The sequence below is a fragment of the Diceros bicornis genome, chromosome 19 (assembly GCF_020826845.1).
Source record: "Diceros bicornis minor isolate mBicDic1 chromosome 19, mDicBic1.mat.cur, whole genome shotgun sequence".
In the NCBI taxonomy this organism is placed as follows: Eukaryota; Metazoa; Chordata; class Mammalia; order Perissodactyla; family Rhinocerotidae; genus Diceros; species Diceros bicornis.
Genome location: NC_080758.1, coordinates 18,290,340 through 18,315,642, shown reverse-complemented (window position 1 = coordinate 18,315,642; position 25,303 = coordinate 18,290,340). Strand labels below are relative to the sequence as shown.

General features: G+C 43.3%; 1 protein-coding gene across 2 annotated transcripts in view; it reads right to left on the bottom strand.

Moving 5' to 3' along the window:
- Positions 1-25,303, bottom strand: part of PTPRT (protein tyrosine phosphatase receptor type T) — a 1,006,475-nt gene that overhangs the window by 326,403 nt on the left and 654,769 nt on the right. For both annotated transcript variants that reach the window (XM_058562674.1, XM_058562675.1), the window contains exon 9: positions 24,805-24,914. In XM_058562674.1, the coding sequence (XP_058418657.1) occupies positions 24,805-24,914 (110 nt within the window). The remainder of the gene's footprint in view (positions 1-24,804; positions 24,915-25,303) is intronic.

Genomic DNA, 25,303 nt, shown 5'->3' with positions numbered 1-25,303 from the left:
TCTTCTTATAAGGACAACAGTCATTGGATTAGGCCCACCCTAATCCAATATGACCTCACCTTAACTTAATTACATCTTCAAAGGCCCTATTTCCAAATAAAGTCACATTTATGGGTACTAAAGGTTAGGACTTGAACATATCTTTTTTGGGGGAGCGCAATTCAACTCACCACAGAAAGTAATCTTCCTGGACATTTTAGGGATAAAATAAAAATAAAATATAATCTAGAAAAAAAAATAACAAAATACAAAATAATGAACAAGGTAATATCTATTATGTTTTAAAAGTTCATTTATATTTTGAGACAAACATTAACTCCTGCCACACACTCAAAACAGATGAATAATGTGAAGGCGAGGAATGCTTGACATTTATCGATCCCCTATGATGTTCCAGGAGTTCTCACACATAAACTCATGTTGACCTCACAGTGCTATACAACAGACATCCATATTCCCATTGTACAAATGAGGGAACCGAAATTTGGCTCCTGAGTACTTGAAATGTGGTTAGTGCAGACTGAAATGTGCTATAAGTGGAAAGTAACACTATATTTCAAAGTCTGAGGATGAAAAAAGTGTAAAACATCTCAGTATTTTTATATTAACTACATGTCAAAAGAATACTATTTTGGATGTATTGGGTTAAGTAAATACATTATTAAAATTAAGATTAGTTTTTTCTGTTTCTTTTTTGTTTTTTTAATGTGGCTACTAGAAAATTTTACATTACACCCATGGCTTGCATCGTTTTTCTACTGGAAGGTGGTGTTCTAAAGTGACAGAACTGAGAAGTAACAGAGTCTGGTTTAGGACCCCAAAGCTGACCACGTGCTTCCCCTTAGGTCTCTGCCTCCACAGTGAAGACCACAAGAAACAGTGCTTCAGAAATCATGTATGAATGGTTAACAAATACACGAGGAGGAGACTGACCTAGCCAGCGAGCATTAATGTGGGTTTGCAGCTGATGAATGAAAGACAAGAGGAATGTGGCCATCAGCTGTGTCTCAGAATCGATGCCCCAATCAGATCAGAACAGAGGATGCAAATAACCTGGGTGGGTAAGCAGTAATTTGACTATCAGGAGTGTTCCACATGGAAAGCAAGAACCTGCTGCTAGGATAGGGACAGTGGCCTGCCAGCCAGGGGCACCTGGGCCAGGCTGAGACAGGGGAGCCCCTGTCACAGCACATATGTGAGCCCTGTCCATGGGAGAGGCTGTCCTGCTGGAGGACACCTCCATGTGGTCCCAGCGTAGGCGGACGGGGAAGCCATTAGAAACCCTATTCTGCCTCCTCCTGCCTTTGACAAAAGGCTCACCAAGCCTTCATAAGGGCCTCCTCCTATTGTAACTAGAGCAGCAGCTCCAGGAGGAGAGAGACTTGTGTCTGTTTGGTCCCCTGATGCATCCCAACTGTCTGGAACAGTTCCCAGCACATACTTAGTGCTCAATAAATACTGAATAAGTGAACAAGCAAATGAATGAAGGAATTTGACTTCCCATGGGGTGCTGCCTATAGGGAGAGACTAGGATGCTACCATGAGGCTGGTTGTTGCTGTGACCACACGTGTGTGTGACTTTGTGTGTCCATCTGTTGTGTGTGGGTCCCACACCTTCGTACATTTCAGCATTACAACTGCACATGCAGGACCATCCTCCCCAACGTGCGACAAAGCCAGAGGCCGAGCCTGGCTCGCTAGCTCTGGCGTCATGGCCAAGCCCAGACGCACATGCACGTAACTTGCCTGAGCACAAGAGAAACTCAGCAATGAGTGGAGGAGGGAGGAGCTCCCAGATGCCTACAAGTACAGGATATCAGGATAGGGCCAGAATTTTGGGGAAAAAAATATGGCTTCTCCTATTTTAGCATTTCTTTGCTTTTAGGCCCTTTCCTCCTCACAGAACTTGGCCTCACCCCAAGACCCCCCTCTTCCCAATCTCAGCCCGGGCACGTGGTTTGGATGTTAATGTTGTAGACCCTGGAACTAGAGACTCGACTCCCTCTCCTTCTAGCTCCTCTCCATCCTCCTCCCCTCCAGGTCCCTCCCACCCCCAGATCCAGCCACCTCCCACTCTGGTTCCTCTTCTGACAGTGGAGGGTCAGCTGAGGACCAACAGAACAGAGCAGTGAGAGGTGGGCTGGGATCTGAGATGGGGCAGGTGGACATGTTGGCAAAGAATTCTCTCTCTCTCTGCCCTCCTAAAGGGAAAGGGGCTGCTCTGCTCAGGATGGAAGTAGATGCTGGCTGCCCCCCTGCTGCCTCCACACAGGGAGTATGCGTGGTTTTAAAGGGTAATTGGCCATGCAAATCCGAGTGTGGCTGTGTAAAAGGCAATCATGACCGTGGCGCTGATGGGTGGGGCTAGCCTCAGTCTGTGTGTCACTGACAGGAAAGCAGCAACTATAGGTGTGCTGTTTGCAAGGCATGTATGGGAGGAAGGGAGGTCTGAGGGAAAGGCAGTGGTCCCGGAGTAATTGCATATGTTGTCTGGTGGGGCAGGATTCAGAGTCAGCCTGGAAGATGTCACTGGGTTAGTGGTTTGTTGAGGGTTGAATTGTGTCCACCCATAGGAGATATATTGAAATCCTAACCTCCTTTAACTGTAAATGTGACCTTACTTGGAAATAAGATCTTTGCAGATGTAATCAAGTTGAGATCATTAAGGTGGGCTCTAATCCATAAGGACATATGACTAGTGTCCTTATAAAAAGAGGAGAAGAGACACAGACACACAGGGAGAAGACCACGTGAAGACAGAAGCAGAGATTGGGGTGATGCGGCTATAAGCCAGGGAATGCCAAGGATTGCTGGCAACACTAGAAGTTAAGAGAAAGGCATGCAACAGATTCTTCCCCAGAGCCTTCGGAGGGAGTGTGGCCCTGCCAACGCCTTGATTTTGGAATTCTAGCCCCTAGAGAGAATAAATTGCTATTGTTTAAAGCCATCTAGTTTGTGGGACTTTGTTAAGACAGGTCCAGGAAACTAATACAGTGTTGCTGTGTGTGAGTGTGTGTGAATGTGGAGCACGTGTGTCTGTGTGTGTGCATGTGTGTCTTCAGCTATTACAGCTGACTTGGTTACCAACAGGCATAATTTTGCTGAACAAAAGTGAGCCATTATGTGAATACATTTATCTGAGGGCCTGAATTTGACTGTCCAACTCCTATCATTTCCAAAGTTTGGAGTTATCATGACCATGGAGAACTGAGCTGGTTTCCACTTAGATAAATCTCTGAGCTCTCGTGCTTTATTCTGGCATGTTCTTACTCCTGCCACTCCAAGCAAATGCTCTTTTGTTCTGATTACAAACAAAATGCATGCTTGTTAGAAACAGCAGAAAACCCAGAGAGAGAGAAAGAGAGAGAGAGAGCAAACAAAGCATAAAGGAAAAATAATTGGCCTCCGTTCTCCTTCTCCCCAGCTCATCACAGTTGATGCCTTGTTATGATCTCTTCCTCTTTCTCCATTAGGCTAATCTCACAAGGTTTCAACTAGCCTTGCAGTCTTTGGTTACTGATGCCCGAAGCACTCAGGTATTTCTCCAAGCCCCCACATTTTGAGGGGGGCTCTGATCTGTCTTCAGAGTATGAAGTGCCCCAATAAACTGACAGTAGTTCGATTCTGGAACCAGCCTCTACCGGCCATGTGTTTAGGACCTCCTAGACTTTATGACATTTGGGGGCATTTTGGAGAAGCTATCTGGAGTGGGGCTTGGGGGCTGCTGAGTCAAAGTGGAGTAGCTGTGGAGGAGGCCCTTGACAAAGGCTGAAGTGACTCCGAAGGCAGTTCTTGGACCTTGACTAGAGTGTGATTCTTCCTTCAGGGAGAATTTCACTGTTGCTTTATGTTGAGATTGAATCATCTAATCCTGCACCAGGCCATACCTAGCTCACCCAGAGCTGAGTCAGAATTAGCCCAGGTATCTGCTCCTGGTGGACCCAGAACTGCCCTTTATCTTCTGATTCTCCTTAGAGTAAGGTAGACCCCTGTGTGAACTCTCAAAAAGTGAAGGGTCTGATTACAACCCATTTTCCCGGAAAATGAGCTCCAGTCTGCCCTTCTCTTCTAGAGGGATCTAGTGCGGTGTTTCCAGAAAGCTTCCCCCATCCCACACTTTTTCAAAGAAGTTGCTATCTGTGGTGGGTTGAATGGTAGGCCCCCCAAAGATACGTCCACCTGGAACCTGTGAATGTAACCTTATCGGAAAAAGGGTCTTGGCGGATGTAATTAAGACCACCATCTCAAGATGAGATCATTCTGGATTAGGGCGAGCCCTAAATCCAATGACAGGTGTATTCATTAGAGGAAAGCAGAGGGGAGAATTGACACACAGAGACACAGGGAGAAGAAGGCCATGTGTAGAGTGAGGCAGAGACTGTAGTTATGTAGCCCTAAGCCAACGAATGCCAAGCATTGTCAAGGATTACCAGCAACCATGAGCATCGAGAGGAGAGAGGCATAGAACAGATTCTCCCTCAGAGCCTCCAGAAGGAACCAACCCTCCTGTCACTTTGATTTTGGACTTCTGGTCTCCAGAATTGCGAGGGAATAAATTTCTCTTGTTATAAGCCACCCAGTTTGTGGCAATTTGTTATGGCAGCCCTAGGAAACTACTACACCATCATTGGACCAGTTTGCTGGTCCCTTCATCCTTCAGAACCAAAGGGTCAACCACGTTTAATGTCCAGAAGGCGCCCTGTGAGCAAGAACTTGATTTGACTGCGTGAAACACCAAGGCTCCACCCCAATGTGTTCACACAGAAGGGAAGAAGCTCCTGGGTGCTGCCCAGGTTCACCTGGGTTTGGTCAAGTTGTTAATAGTGTGTTTTCAACAAGGCTACAAATAAATTTTCGGTGTGGGCGGGAGGTGTTGGAGGGCTCGGGAGTGTACTGGCTTTCTGATGCTGCCATCTGTTCCTTTGATGGGTCTCATGCAGGAGAGTGGCATGAACAAACAGGCATTTTAAAGACACCACTGTGGCCACTCCATGGAGAATGGACTATGGTGGGTGGGGCCAAGCGTGGAAGCAAGAACACCTAGGACATTATTGTAGTCAGGGCAAGAGATGCTGGTGGTCGCAACTAGGGTGGCAAAAGTGAAGGCAGAGAAGCCAGCAGATTTCAGCAACATGCTGGAGGTAGCATTTGTATGTTTGGGAGAGGAGAGCAGAGAGTGAACAGGGAATCACGGGTGAGTGCATTTCATGCCAGGTACTTTCAGGTCAAGTTCCTCCTCTCGGCATCATAGCGATGACTTGGTTAGCAACTGGCCAGAGCCATCATTATTCTCACAGCTTACAGGCAAGGTTCTGGGCCCAAAAGAATGGCTTACACAACACCATCCAGGGGCTAGTGGCAAAGTTAGACTGGGTCTCTCCTTTTTCACGCGGTTTGTGGTTCACTGTCCTTTCTACACACCCTCAGTCTGTTCCAATGTTTGGAGCTCACCCTATGCCAGGCACCTCGCTGGCTTCAGCCTCCATCCAGCTGAGGCCTCTCTGCTTACAGCCCTTTTGACCAGAGCTTGAGTTGATGAGATGCAACACCAACGGGGGCATTAAAAACCCAGAAAAACACCAAGTGGCTAAGTCTTTGCCATCATAATCATAACTCTTGGAAATTTCTCTAAAGAAAATAATCTAAAGGTATAAAAAAGTAAATGCATGAAGATGTTCATTAAAGCCTCATTTATAATGGAGAAATATTGGAGACTGTGTGAATGTCATACAGGATGGTTAAATAAATTGTGGTAGTGCCACTTGATAGGACATTATACAGCCATTAAAATGCTAATAACGTTGTAAATATGATATAGTTTTAAGTGAGGGAAAAATCATTTAAAATTAGAGAGATGCAATAATTACAACTACATAAAAATTTCATATGCATATAGACAGGGACTAGAAGGAAACATGGAAAAAGAAAAATGTGAGATTCTGAGTAATCAAAATTGTTTTCTTTTCCTCTTACTATTATTACGTTTTGTAAATATGAACAACTTTTTATAACAAATTTAAAGTTTGTGCTAAACCCCAACTTAACAGCCCCCTATGGATCTCTATTCATTTGGCTTCTGCTGAACTAACCAAATGCTATCGAGATGTGGAAGGGACCAATCCGAAAGTGTTTTTTGCCCCAGGAAACATTTTTGTTGCTGCAAATCAGTGACTTTAGACACTCAGGCTTTTCGAAACCTCAACAAAGAAAACCTTGCTTTCCTCAGCTGGAATCCAATGTGACAGGTGCACTTTCTCTGGGCAAACAAATACCCTCAATTTACCGATGGAAACTTAACAAAGCCAGGATTGCAGCTTTCAAGGTTATAGCAAGGGTGTTGCCACCCTACGACTCCTAGAGGTCAGGATATATGTTTCCCACCAATGGATTTCTGAGCCCCTGGCAGAAAACACCAGGGTTCATAATTGATGGCTTACACCTCCGTCTCACTCTCCACCTGAGTGATTGATACTGGTTTGGTGGAATTTGCAGGGTGGTAGAGGGAGAATTCTGTGTCTCAAAAGCCTCAAACAGCAAGCAAGACGACCTGCTCAGGAGACCACGTTGGGGATGATTTTCTCATTTACACGTGCGACTGAAGTTCTGCCGTGGTTAACTGGTGTCAATGGATTCAGTGTCTAGGGGGATGATGCGGCAGCCATCAGACCACACGAAGTACAGTGCAATTACAGCAAATAGCAGTGCTCTTGAGCATGGCAAAATACACTGTGCCACTGCAGCCATGGGCATATTTTTTTCAGCTGAGGACACAAATATAAAACAGCCCTTAGCAACATCTTTCTTCCCAAGACAAGAATGCAGGAGGGAATCTAGGATGGTATCAAGATATTACACAGGGAGATGGTTCTAGTAAGAATCCTAAGTTAAAGAGAGGTGCATGTCTGTGATATACGCATGAAAGAGGATGGATTTAGGCAATTTGAAACTGCAAATGGAGCATGGTCACTGGGCTTTCCTGTCAGCATTTTGATTACAGAAGTCATCATCCCATGGCCTAGAATAGGTTTCCTTTTTAATTTTTGGTGAGGAAGACTGGCCCTCAGCTAACATCTGTGCCAATCTTCCTCTATTTTTTGTATGTACGACACCACCACAGCGTGGCTTGATGAGCACTGTATAGGTCCGCGATCGTGATCCAAACCTGTGAACCTTGGGCCGCCGGAGCAAAGTGTGCAAACTTAACCACTATGCCACCAGGCTAGCCCTTAGGTTTCCTTTTTTATTTAAAGATAATTATTAATTTAAAAATGTAACTTCATAAATTGCCATGGCTGTTTATAGGGAGCCCTGCCTATTTTGACATTGCTATGCAGATGTTTGAAAAGCGTTGTTTTTTTGTTTTTTCAAAATTGATTTGGAATGAGAAACTTTTTTCCACTACTGAGAAATATTATCCCAATTTGCCTTCTGCAATTTTCCTTTGATACTGATATACCAGATAGCGCACATTGGTGTTAGAAATTCATTGCAGAACCCTCCCAAATCCATCGGGTCATGCACACCATTCAGCTGCATGATAGGGGAGGGACAGGGCTTTGAATACCTCCGTTCAGCTGCAAAGATATTCAGGTTGGGATTTGTAAACAGAATCATGATGATGAAGTCACCTCTGCTGAGAACCATGAAGCAACCTCCTCTGATCTGGCCCCACCTGTTTTCTCCCCTCACCTCCCTGCACCAGTCCTTGTCCTGACTAAACACCTCTCCTCAAGGGTTTGACACTTCTAACTGGGAAGACACAACATGGACTGGAAGAGGGTTTCCAGGCCAAGGGTGATTCCAGACCTCAGTTTCCCTCTTTGTCCCGAGGCTGCCTCTTTAACCCCGATCTGCAAGCTCATATCACCTGTCAGGTGGGTTGATCATGACTGGGAAATTCAGATCAATTCCATGATCATTTATTGAGTGCCTTTGGAGAAAGCACTGTGGCTGACTAGTTAAGTGGATAGGCTTTGTAATCAAATTTGGTAGGAATCCGGGTTTCACTTACTAGTCCTGTGATCTTACGCAAGTTACTTCCCCTCTCTATGTCTCAGTATTAAATGGGGATAATGATCCTCACCTTGAAGGTTTGTAAGGCTTGAGATAAAGTACATGATGATAAGCACTCTGCGTGGTACAAGGTAATGATTACAGAGGTCTCAATGGAGTCCTAGCAGGAAACAGGTGGATAATTCAAGGAGAGTTTAATAAAGGCACTGTTTACAACGCTGTGGGCTGGTGAGGGAAACCATGTACAGTGCAGTGGAGAGGGGATTTAGCAAGGGAGAGAGGGGTGGAAGAGGGAGCAGGGTCCAGAACCTGGAAGGTCACCTTGAGAAGAGCTGTGACCTTCCCCAAGGGAGCTGGAGCAGTAATGACCTCTCCCTCCCTCTCCTCCCCACCTTCTATCTGCTGCAGAGCACTCTTTTGACTGAACAAAAGGTGAGAAGGCGAGGTAGCTCAGTGATGTCTGGGATTCAATCTCCTGAGCTAGAGAGTGGGTAGAGAAGGATGGAGAAACCTGGAGGAAGGAAGGGAAGGTACCTGCACCACTACCATTCATGAAGACCTACCATTCGCCAGGTCCTGGGAACACAACAGGGCACACAACGTGTTCTCAAAAGTCTAAGAATTCTGAGTCTAGCTGTAGACAAATGTAGAAATAAATGATCACAGTATAGGACAATAAGTGCTATTATAACATAACAAGTAGGAACCTCTAATTCAGGTGGTTCAGAGGGACAAAGTGTCCCTGAAAGGACCCTTGAGTCCTTCAGAGTGCTGAAGGATACGTAGACTTTAAATGCAAGAAAGGAGGCATTGGGAAAAAGCATCCTAGATAGAGGGAAGACAAGAACAAAAGAAGTGTGGTGAGGCTGTCATGTAAAACCTGTGGATTTGAGGAAAGGGATATAAAAACAGGAGAGGATGCTGCGGAGGCCAGCAAGGGCCTGGTCGTTCATAGAGTGACCTGTTGGCCAAGTTAAAGAGGAATTCAAATTCTGTCTTGAGAGCCATTGGGATCTACAGCTGGATTTTAAACAGTAGAGTAACTGGTAAGATGTGTGTGTCAGCAAAATGGCTTTGGTCACCTCAGGGAAGAAGGTATTGGTTGTTATGACCCTGACTCATAAGAAGTGGCGTTTAGATCCACAGGTGTAACAGCACAGGGAAGGAATCTCACTGCAGGGTGGGGAAATCCTGAGGTTGTGTAGGCAGGGTGCAGGGAGAGCATGGTTCTAAAATCGAGGATCCTAGCAAATGTTTCTAGTATGGTGGGAAACATTGTCTAGAAGACAATTTAGTGCTGTACTTGCCAAACTTTCATGTGCATAGGGGTCACCTGGGAATCCTGTAACAATGTAAATCCTGACTCAGCAGATCTGGGATGGAGCCTGAGATGGCACATTTCTAAAGAGCTCCCAGATGACGCTGATGACAGAAGAACACACTTCGAGTGGTTAGGCCTTAGAGGCCAACTGCATCAACCTTCTTTTGTACAGTTGAGCTAATTGAGGTCTTGAGAGGGCATGACTGGTGGAGTATCAGAATAAGTTGGGGCAGAGCTTATAGGAACCTAGCTTTGAGTCCTTCAGTTCAGAGTTCTCGTGGGGTCCCCAGGACCTTCTGGGAGATTATCAGGGGCCAGGCACTCTACTTGCTACTTAAGGGCAAAGGGGAGAGGGAGTGAGTAACAAGTTGAGGAGGCAAGAGTGTTTGTAGCACGTCTTTGGAGAGTGCAAATGGATCTGCCAACATGTGTGATGAGCTGTTCACACATCAGCCTGCTCTGAGGGTATCATGAAAGCTGACATAAGTCTTTGGTGGGCTGCCAGAGGCCCGCTTCCCAGACACAGTGATTGGCATAAAAACTCAACACGAGACTCAAAACACACGCTCACATTGGTACAATCCAGGTGGAGAGCAATTTGGCAATATGTATCAAGAGTTACAAAAGTGTTGATTCTATTCAACCCTCTAATTTCATGTGGGGGAATGTCTAAGATAGAAACACCCTAAATAGAAGAGAAAAAAAAAACAACTATGACATTGAATGGCTACAGGTAGCTATGACTGCAACATAGCTCTAATTCTCACAATATTCCTGAATTGCAGGCTTGAATATTGCTTCTCCTACATACATTTTTTTTTTTTTTAATTTAAGCAAATAAGAGAACTCAATTTCAGGGAGGTTAATTTGCCTGAAAGTTTTCCATCCAGGTAATGTTAGAACCAGGATTTGAATCCAGGTCAATCTGATCTGAAGGCCATGTTCTTTCCACTATGACACAATGCTATCATATGCTTGAGTTTCACTACAGTGATATTAGAAATATGGAAAAATAATAGAGAAATGGATAAGAAAATTAGGGTTTATACACTCAATGGACAATTAAGCAGTCATTAAAGAAGAAAAGCTGTTTCCATGGTGCTATAAAAGCATCATGATTGTGATAAATTGCTTAATGAAAAATTACTATAGCAGATTTTATGTAATTATAGTTAGGTAAAAGATGTATGCATATTAACAAAGATAAAATACAAGGCAAAATAATTGTTGTGCTAGCGGAAGAGATTATAGGTGATTTTTTTCTCTGATATCCAAACTTTCTGTAATATTGCTAGAAAAATTGGCTGGGGAAGGCTAAGATTACAGAACACATGTGTTGGTGGGGAGTGCACAGAGCTGGTTATATATACAAGATCCTTAAGGAAGTTCCAGTACAGTCTTGAAACTTCTGCACATACTCCTGTCTCCCCGTGGCTCTTCATCTGAAACCTGTGCTCCTGTCTTCCTGCAGCTCTGTGTTTTAGTCACAGTCATGAATACTATCTGGATGAGTTGTTCTAGTGTAGACTTTCTCACCTCTGGCATCTTCCTTGTGAAGGCCTCCACAGTATTGTTCCCTTATGCCAAGTTGTAACACAGTCATTAAAAAGAACTGCCTTTCAGAATTGCAGATAGCACATTTACACAGAAGGTGGGAAAGGACAAAGAGGGCAATTAAGCATCACAGATGACATCATGACCATCTAGAGTGCTGTGATGGCTGGGATTCTGAGGCCATGTCAGAGTTCAATGGGAGAGTGTGCTCTGATTGATTATTGATGCCTACCATGGGCATGGATCAGGGAGGAGTCAGGGCACACACGTGTCCCATAGTCACTCCTCTTTGTTAGGAAATGAGCAAACTGAGCCTTAAATTTTAAAACAGGGAGGAAAATATGACCACTACTTCTAACTTTAGGTTTATAGATCTCCATCCAAATTTGTATGAATTATTCTACTCTCTTTTCCCTTAGATCTACTCCTATTGAACAGAGAGAGCTATTATTTTGAGTACAGTTCTATGATCAATGGAAGGCATGTGAATGTCTCTGCTTACAACTCACAAATCTATGGAGAAGGAACAGGAAAGCAGAAGTTCAAACTTTGCCAACCAGCTGTTCAAAGAGATCCAGGTCACTCTCATCACACCCTAAAAATTCTGTCTTACATTCTAGGGAGATCAATCAACACACCCCAAATAGAATGACTAGGAAGTAAAATATGGCCTATGTGCTCAGGGGATCAGAGAGCCATTCAATGGGATAGTTAAGTAGATTACATCAAAACCGGAAAATGTTTGATATAGTGAAAACCCAAATTTTACAATGTGGTCATAATCACGCAAAAGATGGAAATTCACAAGGACTAGAAAAAAATAAAACTATACGAAAACGGTTGATGTGTGACGGAGTGGGAATAGGGATTGCTTTATTCTCCTCATCTTTCTAACACCATGTAATGTTGTTACAATGTCACCAACATTAACAAAGAGTAAACTCTTCTAAAAAATCAAGCAATTATAAGGAAGCAGATATTTAAATATCCATTACAGCTGTTGCCTTAACCTTGATTCAAGTTTAGCACACAGTTTTATTCATTAAACAAATATTTATCAAGTGCCTGCTTTATGCCAGGTACTGTTTTAGGTACTTGAAATGTAGCTATAAAAAAGATCCCTAACCTTGACAAGTTTACCTTTTAGCAGTTGAGTTCTATGAGTTAAATGTAAACTCATTGTTACTGGAACGTCATGTAGTCTATTATTGATTATTATAGGACATTATGATTTTATATGGTCATATCTGTGGGATAACTGATGCTATGAGTTACTCCTATCATTGTACCTCAGCCATCAAAGGGAACCTCTCCAATCTTCAATCATTAAAATGAAATGTTATACCTATTATTTTCCAGACATTGCATAAGGCACTGGGTTCTCCAATGGTAAGTAATAGATACGTGTGGGTCATACTTTCATGACACTTACTATATAGGGAGACACATTCATAAATAAATATGTAATACTTATGAATCGTGATACATGTTATTCAGGAAATGGAAGCAGTGACAGAGAATAAGGTGAGTGGGTGGATTCTTACTTTAAGATTTTTGGGCAGGGCCTTTCCAGGAGGTGGCATGCATGTTGATACCTGTAGCATGAGAATGAGTTGGCCATAGAAGAGCAGGTGGAAGATGTCTCTGGTAACTAAGAACTCCATGTGCACTGAGCCTGAGGCAGGAGGGAATTTGGCAAGCTGGAGGACATCAAAGAAGGCCAGTGAGACTCGAGAGAGAAAGAGAATGCAAGGTGCAAGGTCTTTGAGAACTAAGTTAACAGTTTGGATTTAATGTGAAATACAATATCTCTATTGCTAAGGTGATAAAACTTTGGGAGACATTAAAGAAAACTTAAATAAATATAGAGAGATTTAATATTGTAAAGATGTCAATTACCCCCATGTGGTTCTGTACATACAGTACAATTCTAATCAAAACTACAACAGGGGTTTCATTAAATTTGATAAGTGGATTCTAAAACAAAAGAGCCAAGGGCAAGAATAACCAAGATATTTCTGAAGAAGGATGAAGAGGAGGGATCTGCTCTGTTAGAGATCAGGATTAACTGTGAAGCTATAATAATCATGACTGTGTGTGGCTGTGATGTATGGTGGCTAGAGGAATAGAGCTCAGAAACAAATTAATGCATGTAAGGAATTTTGGCATATGTCAGATATGGCCTGGTAGAGCAAGGAAAAAGAGAGATTATTATTAAAAGGACCTAGGAAAAGGGTTTATCCAATACAGAAAAAAAATTTGCACCTCATCTCACACCATCCACAAAAATTACCTGCAAATAGACTAAAGACTTAAATGTAGAGAACGGAACTATAAAACTTTTAGTAGAAATACGAGGAATCATCTTTCTCACCTTGGTTTAAGGAAGAGTTTCTTAAGGACACAGAATGTGCTAACTATATAAGCAAAGACTGATGAAATTGACTATATTATAATTAAGGGATTTTGTTATCGAAAGATACCTTACAGGAAGTAAAAATGGCAAGTTACATATGTAACTGACAAAATAGTATCAAAAGTATATAAAGCACTACTACATATCAATAAGAAAAGGACAGATAATCCAGTATAAAAATGAGCAAAATACATGAGTAGACATACTGCAGAAAAGGAAATACAAATGAGTAATAAATATACAAAAAGATATTCAACCTTATTAACGATTGAGGGAATACAAAGCAAGACAACAAGGAGATCCCATTTTATACCTATTTAACTGTGAAATTAAGAATCCTGACAATACCAAATATCAGAGAGGACTGCGAATCATAGGTGCTCTTATACTTCGCTGGCATGAGTGTAAATCGGTGACACTAGTTTGGAAAATAGTTTGGCATTTTTTTTTTTTTTTGGTAAATTCGAACATTCATTTACAATATGACCTATTTTCTGGATATAAAGAAGAGAAAATCTTGCACATATGCAATAGGAGATATGTATAAGGATGCTCATAGCATCACTGTTGATAAAGGCAACATCCTGGAAGCAACCATAAATGCCTATGAAAGGTTAATGCATTGGATAAATGGATAAAGGATATATGTGTTGTAATATCGTCATACAATGGGATATTATGCAGCAGTCAAGATGCACATATTACAGCTGCACTCGTCAATAGAGATGACTGTTAGCAATATAATATGGAATAAAAATGTTCCAAAAGATTATTTACAACTTAAAATCCTTTATTAAAGTTATAAGACTAATAAAATAATATATCTTTAAGGAATCCACACAAGTAGCAAAACTATATAAAAAGGAATTATATACAAGATTCAGGATAGCAGGAGGAGTCAGGAGGTTGGGATGGGAGATACAAGATATTGTCAAAGTTTTGGTTGTCCTGATACCCGGCATCTTATTGCAAAAATGAAATAATGAATTAATACAAAGAGGGTCATGCAGAGACCAATGAGGAAAGTGTTTCATGAAACTAGGAGTAAGATTAATTCAATTTGGGGTACCCAAGTGGTAAGTCAGAGAGAGAAGGGCCCTCTGAATCTATCTGGTCCAATCCTTCCAAGTCATAGATGTAGAAACCAAGGCCCAGGTAGGGAAAGGGACTCACTCAAGTACATTACTTGGTAATGCAAACTAAAAGTCAATCTTAAATTTCCTAATTGCATATTTACTATTTGACTTGCAATGATACATGTATGCTAAAAACATGCATAAAATAAAAGAGAAATCAAGAAAGCAATGGCTATTTTTATGACATACGTTTTGAAGGGCTCCAAAGAAGATCTGTTATGTATTTACGTGTGTGTGTGCACGCATGTATGTGTGCACGTATGTACTGAGTCCATAATGATGTAGTCCAAGGCCCGGTACTTGGGTGTAAATTTTAAGGAATGACTTTTCTCTTGGTAAAGAGTGAAGAAAAAGTAGTCAAAGAAAAGTGGCCATTGGCTCAGAGTGAGGGGAGGAAAGCCACCTGCCATCTCCTGAGGCCAATGAAAAGATAATCTCTGAATCACCAATCTGAATTTCGGCCTCCAGAGACTTCAGCATGAAGGCTCCAAATGTCCTGATGATAGACAAAACTCGCAATCACCCTTCATTTGGGTCCCAAACACAGAGCTGTTCTGACCAAAACAGGAAGGAAAGAGCCGGCCAGTTAAAAGCAGCAAATCCACGCCGCCTTGCCCCGTCCGGATGGAATTCCAGCAGCAGTAACAAGGTACAACATCTGAGATGAAAAGAGAACAACTTGTGATGTTTAAAGAGACATTCAGCAGCTTAAACACCGCCTCTGGGCACAGCTTATTGAAAGGACCATGCAGCCAGAGAAAGGGTTCCATCTCTAGCCACATGGCTGTGTGTACAGGTGGTTCCTGTACAAAGGCCTCTGGGTGCACAAAGCATCAAAACGCAGTATCCCTCCCCTACAAGGAACATGAAGGAGAGCCCATGCTGTGCCAAATGCAGAACTAACTTCATTTGCTTCCCTCCTCTCTCCTAGGACAATTGTAAACGCACAGGATTAAATTTAACCTAGAGGTTTATTTTTTAATTCAAAATTTTCCTTTAGCAAAAGCTCTAGAGAGGAATTATGGCAGAAGTTCATGTGAAATAGCTGGGAGCCTATTGAAATCACAGGGGGTTCCTCCCATGACATTCACATGGCATGGGTATGAGGTGACCCTGTTCCTCCAGTCCAGGAGAAAACAGACACAGCCCCGTGTCTCCAATATCTCCCGTAGTTAGCTCTCCAAAAAAATAGAGCAATTCTGAGGATACCACTGAGAATATGGGTACAGCCCAAGAGGGAAGGCTTCACACACAGGCTAACAGACACATAAATACATATGTGCATACATGTGCCAGTGTACAACGACGTAAACTCACAAACATACATGCTTACGCATACACACACCAAGAAAAAACATACTTATCCACATGGGCACACTGCAGGAATATTTTCCATGCAACAAGCACTACTGTTTTCCTACAGCTGAACTGAATGATTAATGTTTATTGTGAAAACCTTATTGCCAGGATAACATGATTTGCTGTTCTTTAGGTAACATGCTATGCATCTGTTGATTCCGATCGTCACGTTACCTGGCTCCGTCACAAATATCTGTGTAGTAATACCACAAAAGAAACACCCCAAGGCAAACATACAGACATTCTTGATATTCCACAAGTGAATGACAGGTAGCTCTAACGGTCCCACTTACATAAATGCAACTTACTCACTTCAGAACACAACTTCCTTTCCTTCCAGACTCTGAGTGCCAGAAATGATTCTTTTTAACCTGGAGCTGTTTCTGCTGAAACACCTGTCAACCTGCTTGTCAGCCCAGCAGACCTGTGTATGGCATGTACCCAGGGATGCTTGCATTTTTCAATTCTCTGGAAGAGAAACGTCCTATGGAGGTTGAGTGACGGGCTGAGGGTTAGGAAAAATGGCCCCTAGACATCCTAGGGCCTTGACTTTTGAGATTTAGGGAAGGCCTCTGGGCAAATCTATTAAGTTTTGTGTGTGTGTGTGTCTTTTTTAATCTCACAAATAAACAACAGAACTAACTTGTACTATATAGGAGAGAGAAAAAGATTTATAAGGTAGGGTCTGTGGTAGGCTCCGCACGAGAGTTGCAAGATGACATTATTAAAATGCAAACAGATATTGACAGCATGATACAGCCCTGTGTGTATTCAATTACTCCACAAAACTGTTTAGCAACCTTGAGGAAAAAAGGCCAACACTTCTTGAATTTGAGCCTTAAAAAATTAGTACCTAGCACCCGCCTGTGCATGAGTTGAGCTGGCTGTAGTGTAACAGCAGATAGAGTTGGATTCTGGCAGACTGAGAGTGAAGACAGGGTTAAGACTGTGTTTACTTAGTGGGTATTGGGCTAGGATAAGACATCAGAGTGGATTAATTGGATTTGTTTTACGCAGTGCTTCTTCCCAAACCTGAATGTACACTAGAATTTCCCAAGGAACTTAAAATAAAACCTCACATGCATAGAAACTCTCCCCAAGAGATTCTGATTTATTTGGACTATAATGAGGCTCAGGCATCCATCCATCCATCCATTTATGTATCTACCTACCTATTTATTTATCTATATTTTTGGGGGCTCTCAAGGTATGATTCCAATCTTCAGCCAGGCTTGAAAACCACTACATCATTTAAACAAAACTGTCATTTCTCCTTGTTAAGATAAAGCACAAATCCACACATTCACCCAAGGAATATTTATTAAGCACATACTATGTGCAAGCTACACTTTTACATCTTTAGGACACACTGAAAAGAAAAATAAATATGGCAAGTATTAAGTTCAAGACCAAAGTCTGTCAGATTGGAGAAACAGGGAAAAGTCAATGTCACAGTTCAAATCTCAAGGTTGTCTGCAGGTAGAATTCCCTCTTGCTCGGGGGAGCTCAGTTTTCTGTTCTCTTCAGACCTTCAACTGATTGGATGAGGCCCATTCACATTATGGAGGGCAATCTGCTTTATTCAAAGTCTACTTAAATCTTAATTTCATCCCAAAACACCATCACAGAAACACCTAGAATAATGTCTGATCTCATATCTGGGCACCATGGGCCAGCCAAGTCAACACATAAAATAATCATCACATGGCCCACGCCCTTATGGGGCTAAAAGTCTAGTAGGGGACTGGGTGATACTAAAGCACACCATCAAAATAAGTGTAGATTATGAAAATGGTATGAAAGTGTTCGATAAAGTCAACAACCACAGGAAAAATCCTCCTAGAGGTAAAGAAGGAAGGAGCCAGCCATGAGAGGTATAAAGTGAAGTGTTATAGGTAGGAGGAATGACGTTCGCAAAGTCACACAAGCTGCAAAGGGTGAGCTTGAGAAAATGCCAGAAGGCTAGAGGAGTTGGTACACAGAAGGCAATGAGAAGAAGGGCAGGAGATGAAGTTAGAGAGGTATGCAGGGGCCAGATTATTCAGAGCCCTGAAGTTAAGATGAAGCCAAAGTAGGGAAGTAACACCATTGAATGTACCTTTATTTATTTATTTATTTATTGCAGAAGAAGATTGGCCCTGAGCTAACATCTATGCCCATCTTCCTCTATTTTGTATACGGGACATCACCACAGCATGGCTTGATGAGCAGTGTGTAGGTCCATGCCCAGGATCTGAACTTGCGAACCCCAGGCCACTGAAGCGGAGTGTGCAAACTTAACCACTACGCCACTGGCTGGCCCCTGGATGTACCTTTTAAGGTGTTCTGTCTGGCTGCAGTATGGAGAGATGAAATAGGGAAAGTCTGGATGGGGATGGGCAGGGAAGTCCTGAAATGGGTCCAGGTATCACACAGATGCTTAGAACCAGATGGTGGTGGAGATGGGACCATGTGACCTAACCTGTATCTATTTCAGAAGGAGAAGCGATTGAACTTTCTAGAACATTGATGTGTAGTAGGTGTGGGGGGAACGGATGATTCTCACATTTCTGGCTTAAACAATTCAAAAGAAACAAGAGCTTTTTTCCTAGTTACCAGCTAGGCTCAAGTTATACCCAATAGCCGCTTGCATTATGCAAATTGGGTATCCTAATTAACGTAGATACAGTTTGAATTATGCAAATTCTTGCTTTGGGCTGTATTAGTCACTTCCTGCCTATACTACCTTCTGCTCATCAGGCCCACATCCCATCCTCCCCACAGCTCCTCTGTGGACCAGAGCCATGAGTGTGTCTGGGATCAGTGAAGCCTGCATGGCCATTATGGCCAAGTCTAAGGAGAGGAGGAAAGTGTGCCCAAATATCCAAACTGAGTCAGGCATCACGTGAGCGCCTCTCTCTCTGAGAGCTTGCACATGAGCTCATCCATGTAGCTCGCTCCTCTCTCCATCAGGGTGTGTCTGCTCCAGTCTCCTGCGGAACTCCTCTCTGTCTCAGAACACGCGCCCAGCCTTCTTGCAATAGACTCCGACGGAATGTTGATTCCTGCGGCCTGTGCTTTTTGTTCAGATCAAATCCAACCATCTGTACGTTGGAACAATATTGACAACCCTCTGACCCATTGCACCTTTTAAAGGCGCTCCGACACGGGAATGAGTGCCTTGTTTTATTGAAGCAAAGTCTGTGTTTTATTTAACTTTGAACACCAGGCGCCTAGAATAGCTTGCAAGATAAATGTCAATCAACTCTAGCATAATCAAGACACCCATTCCTGCCTCATTAGGGTCCTCTCATTCCCTTTAAGCTTCTCAGATTTGTACACTGTAATTAGAAACTGGGTGATTTTGACTGCTAAACAGAAAAGCTTACTGGGAAGCTTCACATGTCTGCATTTTAAATATTTTCACACTTCGTTAACCCAGTTGCTGGTGTAACATCTTCTGGCCCAATTCCTTCACACTGTGCGATTTTTATTTTTGGACAGAGATGAGAACAATTAATTGAATTGAAACACATATTGATTATTGGTTTCATGAACTCTGTACAGCTTGTCTCTGAATGATTTTATTGAGGAGTTTTTAGACAACTGTTTGGCTGGATTGTCTCCCCTGTGACTCATATTTGGGCCATAAGTGCCTATCTGCAGTTGCGATGGTCTGTTTTTTGGTGAGTTCAAGATCCGAGAATGGGATCCCATCAGAATGGGAGATGCCACATCAACCTTTTTCATATACAGGCCCTGAATGGGGAGACCTGATATCTCTAAGTCTACAGGAATGGCATGATTTCCACATCTCTGGTGAAAAGACTCATCTGGTTGGACCCCATGTAAGCAGGGACATTCCTTGTCTCATCCAATGGACACAGTATTCGTCCAAGGACTACAGTGTTTGCACCAAGCAGAGCCTTCCAGATCCATATTAGGAAATTTTAGGATATCTCTCAGACCAGTGCTTCTCATATTTTAATGGGCCCATGAATCATCTAGAGATCTTGTTAAAACACAGACTCTGATGCAGTGGGTCTGGTCTGGGGCCCGAGATTCTGCATGTCTAATATGCTCCCAGGTGATGTTGATCTGCTGGTTTGTGGATCCGAAGCATCCGACGTTACCTCTCTCTATGTACTATCCATCATTCTGTCAGGGAAGTGTCACAGAAGTGCATTCTGCATCTCCCACTAAAGTCCAAATCCCCAAAGATCTGAGGCCATGGTCTAATTCATCCTAATACTTCCTGTCGCAGTGGACGTGAGGCTGGCCTCAGTGGGCTCTGATGAGCATTCTGAGCTCCCACTTCAGTGGGCAGGGAGAGAGGTCATGGCTGCTGGATAATTAGGCCATTTCACAGCCCTGGGGTGGCATCATGGTCAAGGCTAGACTCTCTTCCCTTAGGGAAGGGAGGCCCAGGGTCTAACAGTTCATGGCTCCAGGGAGCTGATCAAGATAAGACCTCCAGACTGAAAGGAAGGTGTCAAAATCGGGGTTAGCAGCAGGAAAGAGGCAGATGTGACAAAGTTTTCATATCTTCCACCTGGGTACAAGGTTTTCCAATAAACAGCTGAGCACTCATTGCAATATCATAGATGACAGAAATGTCCTTATCTCCTGTCACATTTCCCAGATGTCCCCAAGATGCTTGTATACCCACAGTCCAGTAGCCACACAACAGCCAGGTGATCGTTTAAGAATGCAAATCTGATTCCTTCATTCCTCTGCTTAAAATCCTCCTAGGGAGGCCGGCCCTGTGGCGTGGCAGTTAAGTGTGCGTGCTCCTCTGCAGTGGCCCGGGGATTGGATCCCGGGCACGCACTGAGGCACCGCTTGTCAAGCCATGTTGTGGCAGCATCTCATATAAAGTGGAGGAAGATGGGCATGGATGTTAGCTCAGGGCCAGTCTTCCTCAGCAAAAAGAGGAGGATTGGCATGGATGTTAGCTGAGGGCTGATCTTCCTCACACACACACACAAAAAAGTCCTCCTAGGGCTTTCCATTCGTGTTAGGATAAAATGCAAACTGTAGGAGCCTTGCCTAACCTGACCCACCCACCCACTTCCCACATGGTCTCCTCACTGTCCTCCAGGCTCACAAATCTTCAGTCACTTCACCCCCTTTCTATTTGTCAAACACACCAAAATCATTCCCACCCCAGGGCCTTTGCACTAGCTGTTTTTCTTCAAGTGTCATCACTGCTTTACCTTCATAGCCTCTGGTCACAGGCAAGGTTTTCATAGCAAAGTAACTCCAAAATGAGGTATAACCTTTGCTTTTGTGGTTTTGACATGGATTTGTTTTTAACTTGATTCTTACTCAGTTGAAGCCTGAGACAGTTTGACACCTTCTTGTTACAAAGAGGGGACTGAAGCCAGAGACAGAATCAGACTTAAAGCCACTCAGATTTGGGGGTGCAGAATTGTGAAGGACAGAGCCAGAGGTTGTCACATGGACTCATGGCGAAGGAAATTTAATCTTAACATACTACATACTACTTGGACCTGCTGTGTTTAGCAATATTTACACAGCCAAAATGCTCCCCCTCTTTTTTTTGGATTTTGTCTTTGGTGAGTCCAAGGTTGCATGTAGGAAGGTACAGACAATCCTGGATCTTTCTTCCATTTGTGTTATCCAATTTTTCTTTGTCACAGAATATACTTTTTGAAACCAGAAGAGAGTGATTTGTAATTTATGGATTTCTCTCTAGAAATTACAACCAGAACCTAATTTTAAAAATCCAATTGGTTTCATCTAATTAAATTTGGAAATTGCCTCATAAACACATACTCTGTTATAAACGAGTTTAAAAGCAAAGTCTCCTGCTTACTGTATGTGGCAGCACTGGGTTGAGATCAGCGAGGAGGGGACTCCCCGTCTCTGCTCAGGAGGACATGCTCTCTTATCAAGTGCTGAAATTTTCTAAACAGTAGTATGGTCTAGAGCAGTGCTCCTCAGACATTAACACCCACATGAATCACCCAGGGATCTTGTCAAAATCGAGACTCTGATTCAGGAGGCCTGGTGGGGCCTGAGATGCTGTATTTCTAACCAGCTGCCAGGCAATGTCGATGCTGCTGGTCCATGGACCAAACTGAGTAAGAGGCAAGACATCCACACTTCAATTCAGGACTCATGAATTGGCCATATTGGCCAGATGATCTTGGTCTTTTCACTTCATCTCTCTGAGTCTCAAATGCCTCATTTGTATGTAATGACAAGAGCCAATATTTATTAACGCTATTTCTAAATGCCAAACACAGTACTAAACATATATTCACGTTTATAAATAAATTTACAAATGAGTGGCTACTTGATGCACCCAAGGTTACACAGCAAGTAAGTGGCAGAGCTGCGATTCAGAACTAAGCTGTCTGACCTCAAAAGTCAATGTTCTTACCTTCTGAGGCCTCGCTAGCTTGTGATACACATGGTCACAGCCATGTTTATGCTCAAAATACAATGGCCTAAGCCCCCAACCTTAGCTCCCTTTCACAGCACTAGCCAAGAATTTTGGCGTGTTCCCAAAAGGTAGCCTCAAATGCTCACAAACGAGTCAGTCAATTTCAGCTTTCTAGCTCTGGTTCTCTGTAATCACAGCCCAAGTAGCAGCCAAGAAGCTACTTGAAGGTGTCTCACCAGAGCTGTTTCCAGTAGAATCCATCCTGGGAACGCTAACATCCCTGGCATCGGGGCTTCAACAATCCACAATGCACTGGGTTCACTTAGAAGTGAGAAGCAAGGAGCATTGCCCCAGTCTGTGCCCACCCTTGCACCCAGAGCTCCAGAGTGTGCACCACATAATGGTGCCTCAACTTCAGGAAGCTATTGCTCAAACAGGGCGTCTAACTCACAGTTGTGTTTGCAGCCTTGTTCTCTCTCTATTTCTTTTTTCTTATCCTGGAATAGCAATCAAGGGTTTCCTAGCCCAGCCCAGCGCATAACCCTATTACAGGAAGAAGTATATTTCTCCCAAACAAGAAGCCTGTGCAGACATATGACTGTACCTGCAACATGGCTTAGACTAGTGGTTTCCAAGTGCAGGTAGGTCTGAGGACCTTTTCAGACAAGTTGTCCTTAACCCAAGGTGAAAAACCATAAGGAGATGGTCATAAGTTATTCATAAACCTACATTTATTCAATTTGAAAGACTGCCTTTTATTCTGAAATTGTGTCCTTTCTATATGTTTGAAATTATGTCTTTTACGAAAACATGTTAATAAAAGACAGTAAAGTACTCTACGTTGGTTCCCCCAAACCTTTGAAATGTTACTGCCCTGTAAATTCCAAAAGTCTTGAACAGTTGGCATAGAGAACCATTTATATAACAGTACCAAACGACTGAACTCTAAATCATGGATCCTTTCCCTCTGCTTTCCAAAGAACAGTTTGCCACACACAATAGATCTCGATTTCATTAGTGTGTGTGTGTGTGTGTGTGTGTGTGTGTGTAATTGTGGCCTCTGCTTTCCAAAGAAAAGCATGTAGCTTTGAAATGATTGGGTTTTGCTTCAGTTGAGTTTCCAGACCCTCGCTTCCCAGACAAGGTTTTAAACACATCCTCGGCAAGGCCTATCAATATGAGTACCTCCCCTCCTCTAGCAGTGTCGCTGGGAAGGAAGCTTCTCCCAACCCTGTGGCCCCTGATGGCTCAGAAATGGTGGGGTTGGATGTTTGCTCCCTTTTTCCGTGCGCTGATCTTGAGAGCTGCACCAAGCTCCCTGCAACTTCTAAAATGGAGATGTTAGCTCTTCTGAGGAAGGCTGGATTAGTGACTAGGCGTTTTCTGAAGGTGTTTCCTCAAGGACTTTGTACATGATGGATAGTTTTCTTCTCCCTCAGAGAGCTCTGAGGTCCATCCAAGTCTCTCTAGAGAGCTTCCGTGTCCATCAGATTAATCACAAATATTTTTCTCTCATCAGGTACTCCTTGATTTTCCTCCCACAGCTCTTCCTCTCTTACGGCAGGGATGTTCTTCCCCAAGCCCACTCTTAATAGGTGTACGTTTCTGCGCGAGCACTCAGTGTCTTAAGTCCCTCCATGGGCCTGCAGTGCATTTCAGCCCAGAAATCTTGTGAGCTTTCCCCCTCAGACTCCCTAGAGGAACACTGAAGCAACGATTCCCACTCCCACTTTACAGATGAGGAAGGTGAAGCTTGGAGAGAGGAAGGGCTTGCCAAAAGTCACTTAAGACTGTGGTGGAGCCACTATGATACTAGACTCCATCTTTCCATCTTCAGCTTCCGTGCCCTGTCCCTGCATTTTCCTATCGCACCCCCATCCCAATCTCCCACTGTCTCAGACTATAAGGTATGAGAGGAGAGCAAATCTTGTCCACATTCCAGTGCTACAATTTAGCTATATCAGCCTCATTGAAGTTTTTTTGTTTGTTTTGCAATGAATTTCTATATAATTTGTTCTAATTGTGAAAGTTTTCAGGAAGCCACATTGTGTTGGCTTGATGGGTGCGTTCCCAACTGAGGGTATAAGGCCCTACTAATCCTGGGAGGGGACTTTTGACACCATCACCTGGGTGACAATAAAATAGGCCTTGGCCACAGAACAATGTGAGAGCTCAGGGATCATGCACCCCCAGGGTAGAGAACGACATTGGGATTCTTTTGGAAGCCCAGGGACTGATGTGGGTAGGATGAGCATCATGTGAGTATTGTGGTTTTCCAGATGAACTGTAACTACTGTTTGCCAGGCCTGGGTCTTGTCAGCTAAGCCAGGACAATCTGACTCCCTGAGTCCTGACTCCTTTGCTGAAGAGATCAGTGATGACTTTAATGCATGGTATGCCCAATATTCTTTGTCACTGGGGCTATCAAGACACCTCAGCTGTACACCCTTGTGTTTTCTTCTCACTGTATTGTCAGAAACCTTTTGGTAAGTTGTGTCTCACTCACCTTCATGCCCTCAATGGAGCTCTGCACACAGTAGGTATTCGCCCACTTCAGGCTGAAATACATTGAATAATGTCAAGCCAATTGATGCAGCAAAATGGACCTCCTTACCTCATAGAGTGTGATGACCCCATTGGTCTCATTGGGAGGTTTCCACTGGATGTAGATCTTCTCCTCAAAGGGCCCCCCTTGGATGGATTCTAGAGGAACAGCTCCTGGAACTACAGAAGGGAAAAGTTAGGAACTTGATGTCACCTTCCATCTCATTTCCCCAGCCCCATTGACCTAGAACAGGAGTCAGAGAAGTTTTCCTGTGAAGGGTCAAATAATAAATATTTGAGGCTTTGTGGGCCATATGGTCCTTGTTACAACTACTCAACTTTGTGCTTGTAGCACAAAAACAGCCATAGTCAATCATAAACGAATGGGCATGGCTGCGTTCCAATAAAACTTTATTTCTGAAAACAGGCAATGGGCTGAAGTTGACTCACGGGCCATAGTTTGCTAACCTCTCTCCTGGAAGGCTGATGGCTTTTCATTTGCAGGCTGAGCAAGTTTTTTCTTGAACTAAACCTGACCAGGGTAGGGAGGACATCAGTAGACTCCAGAT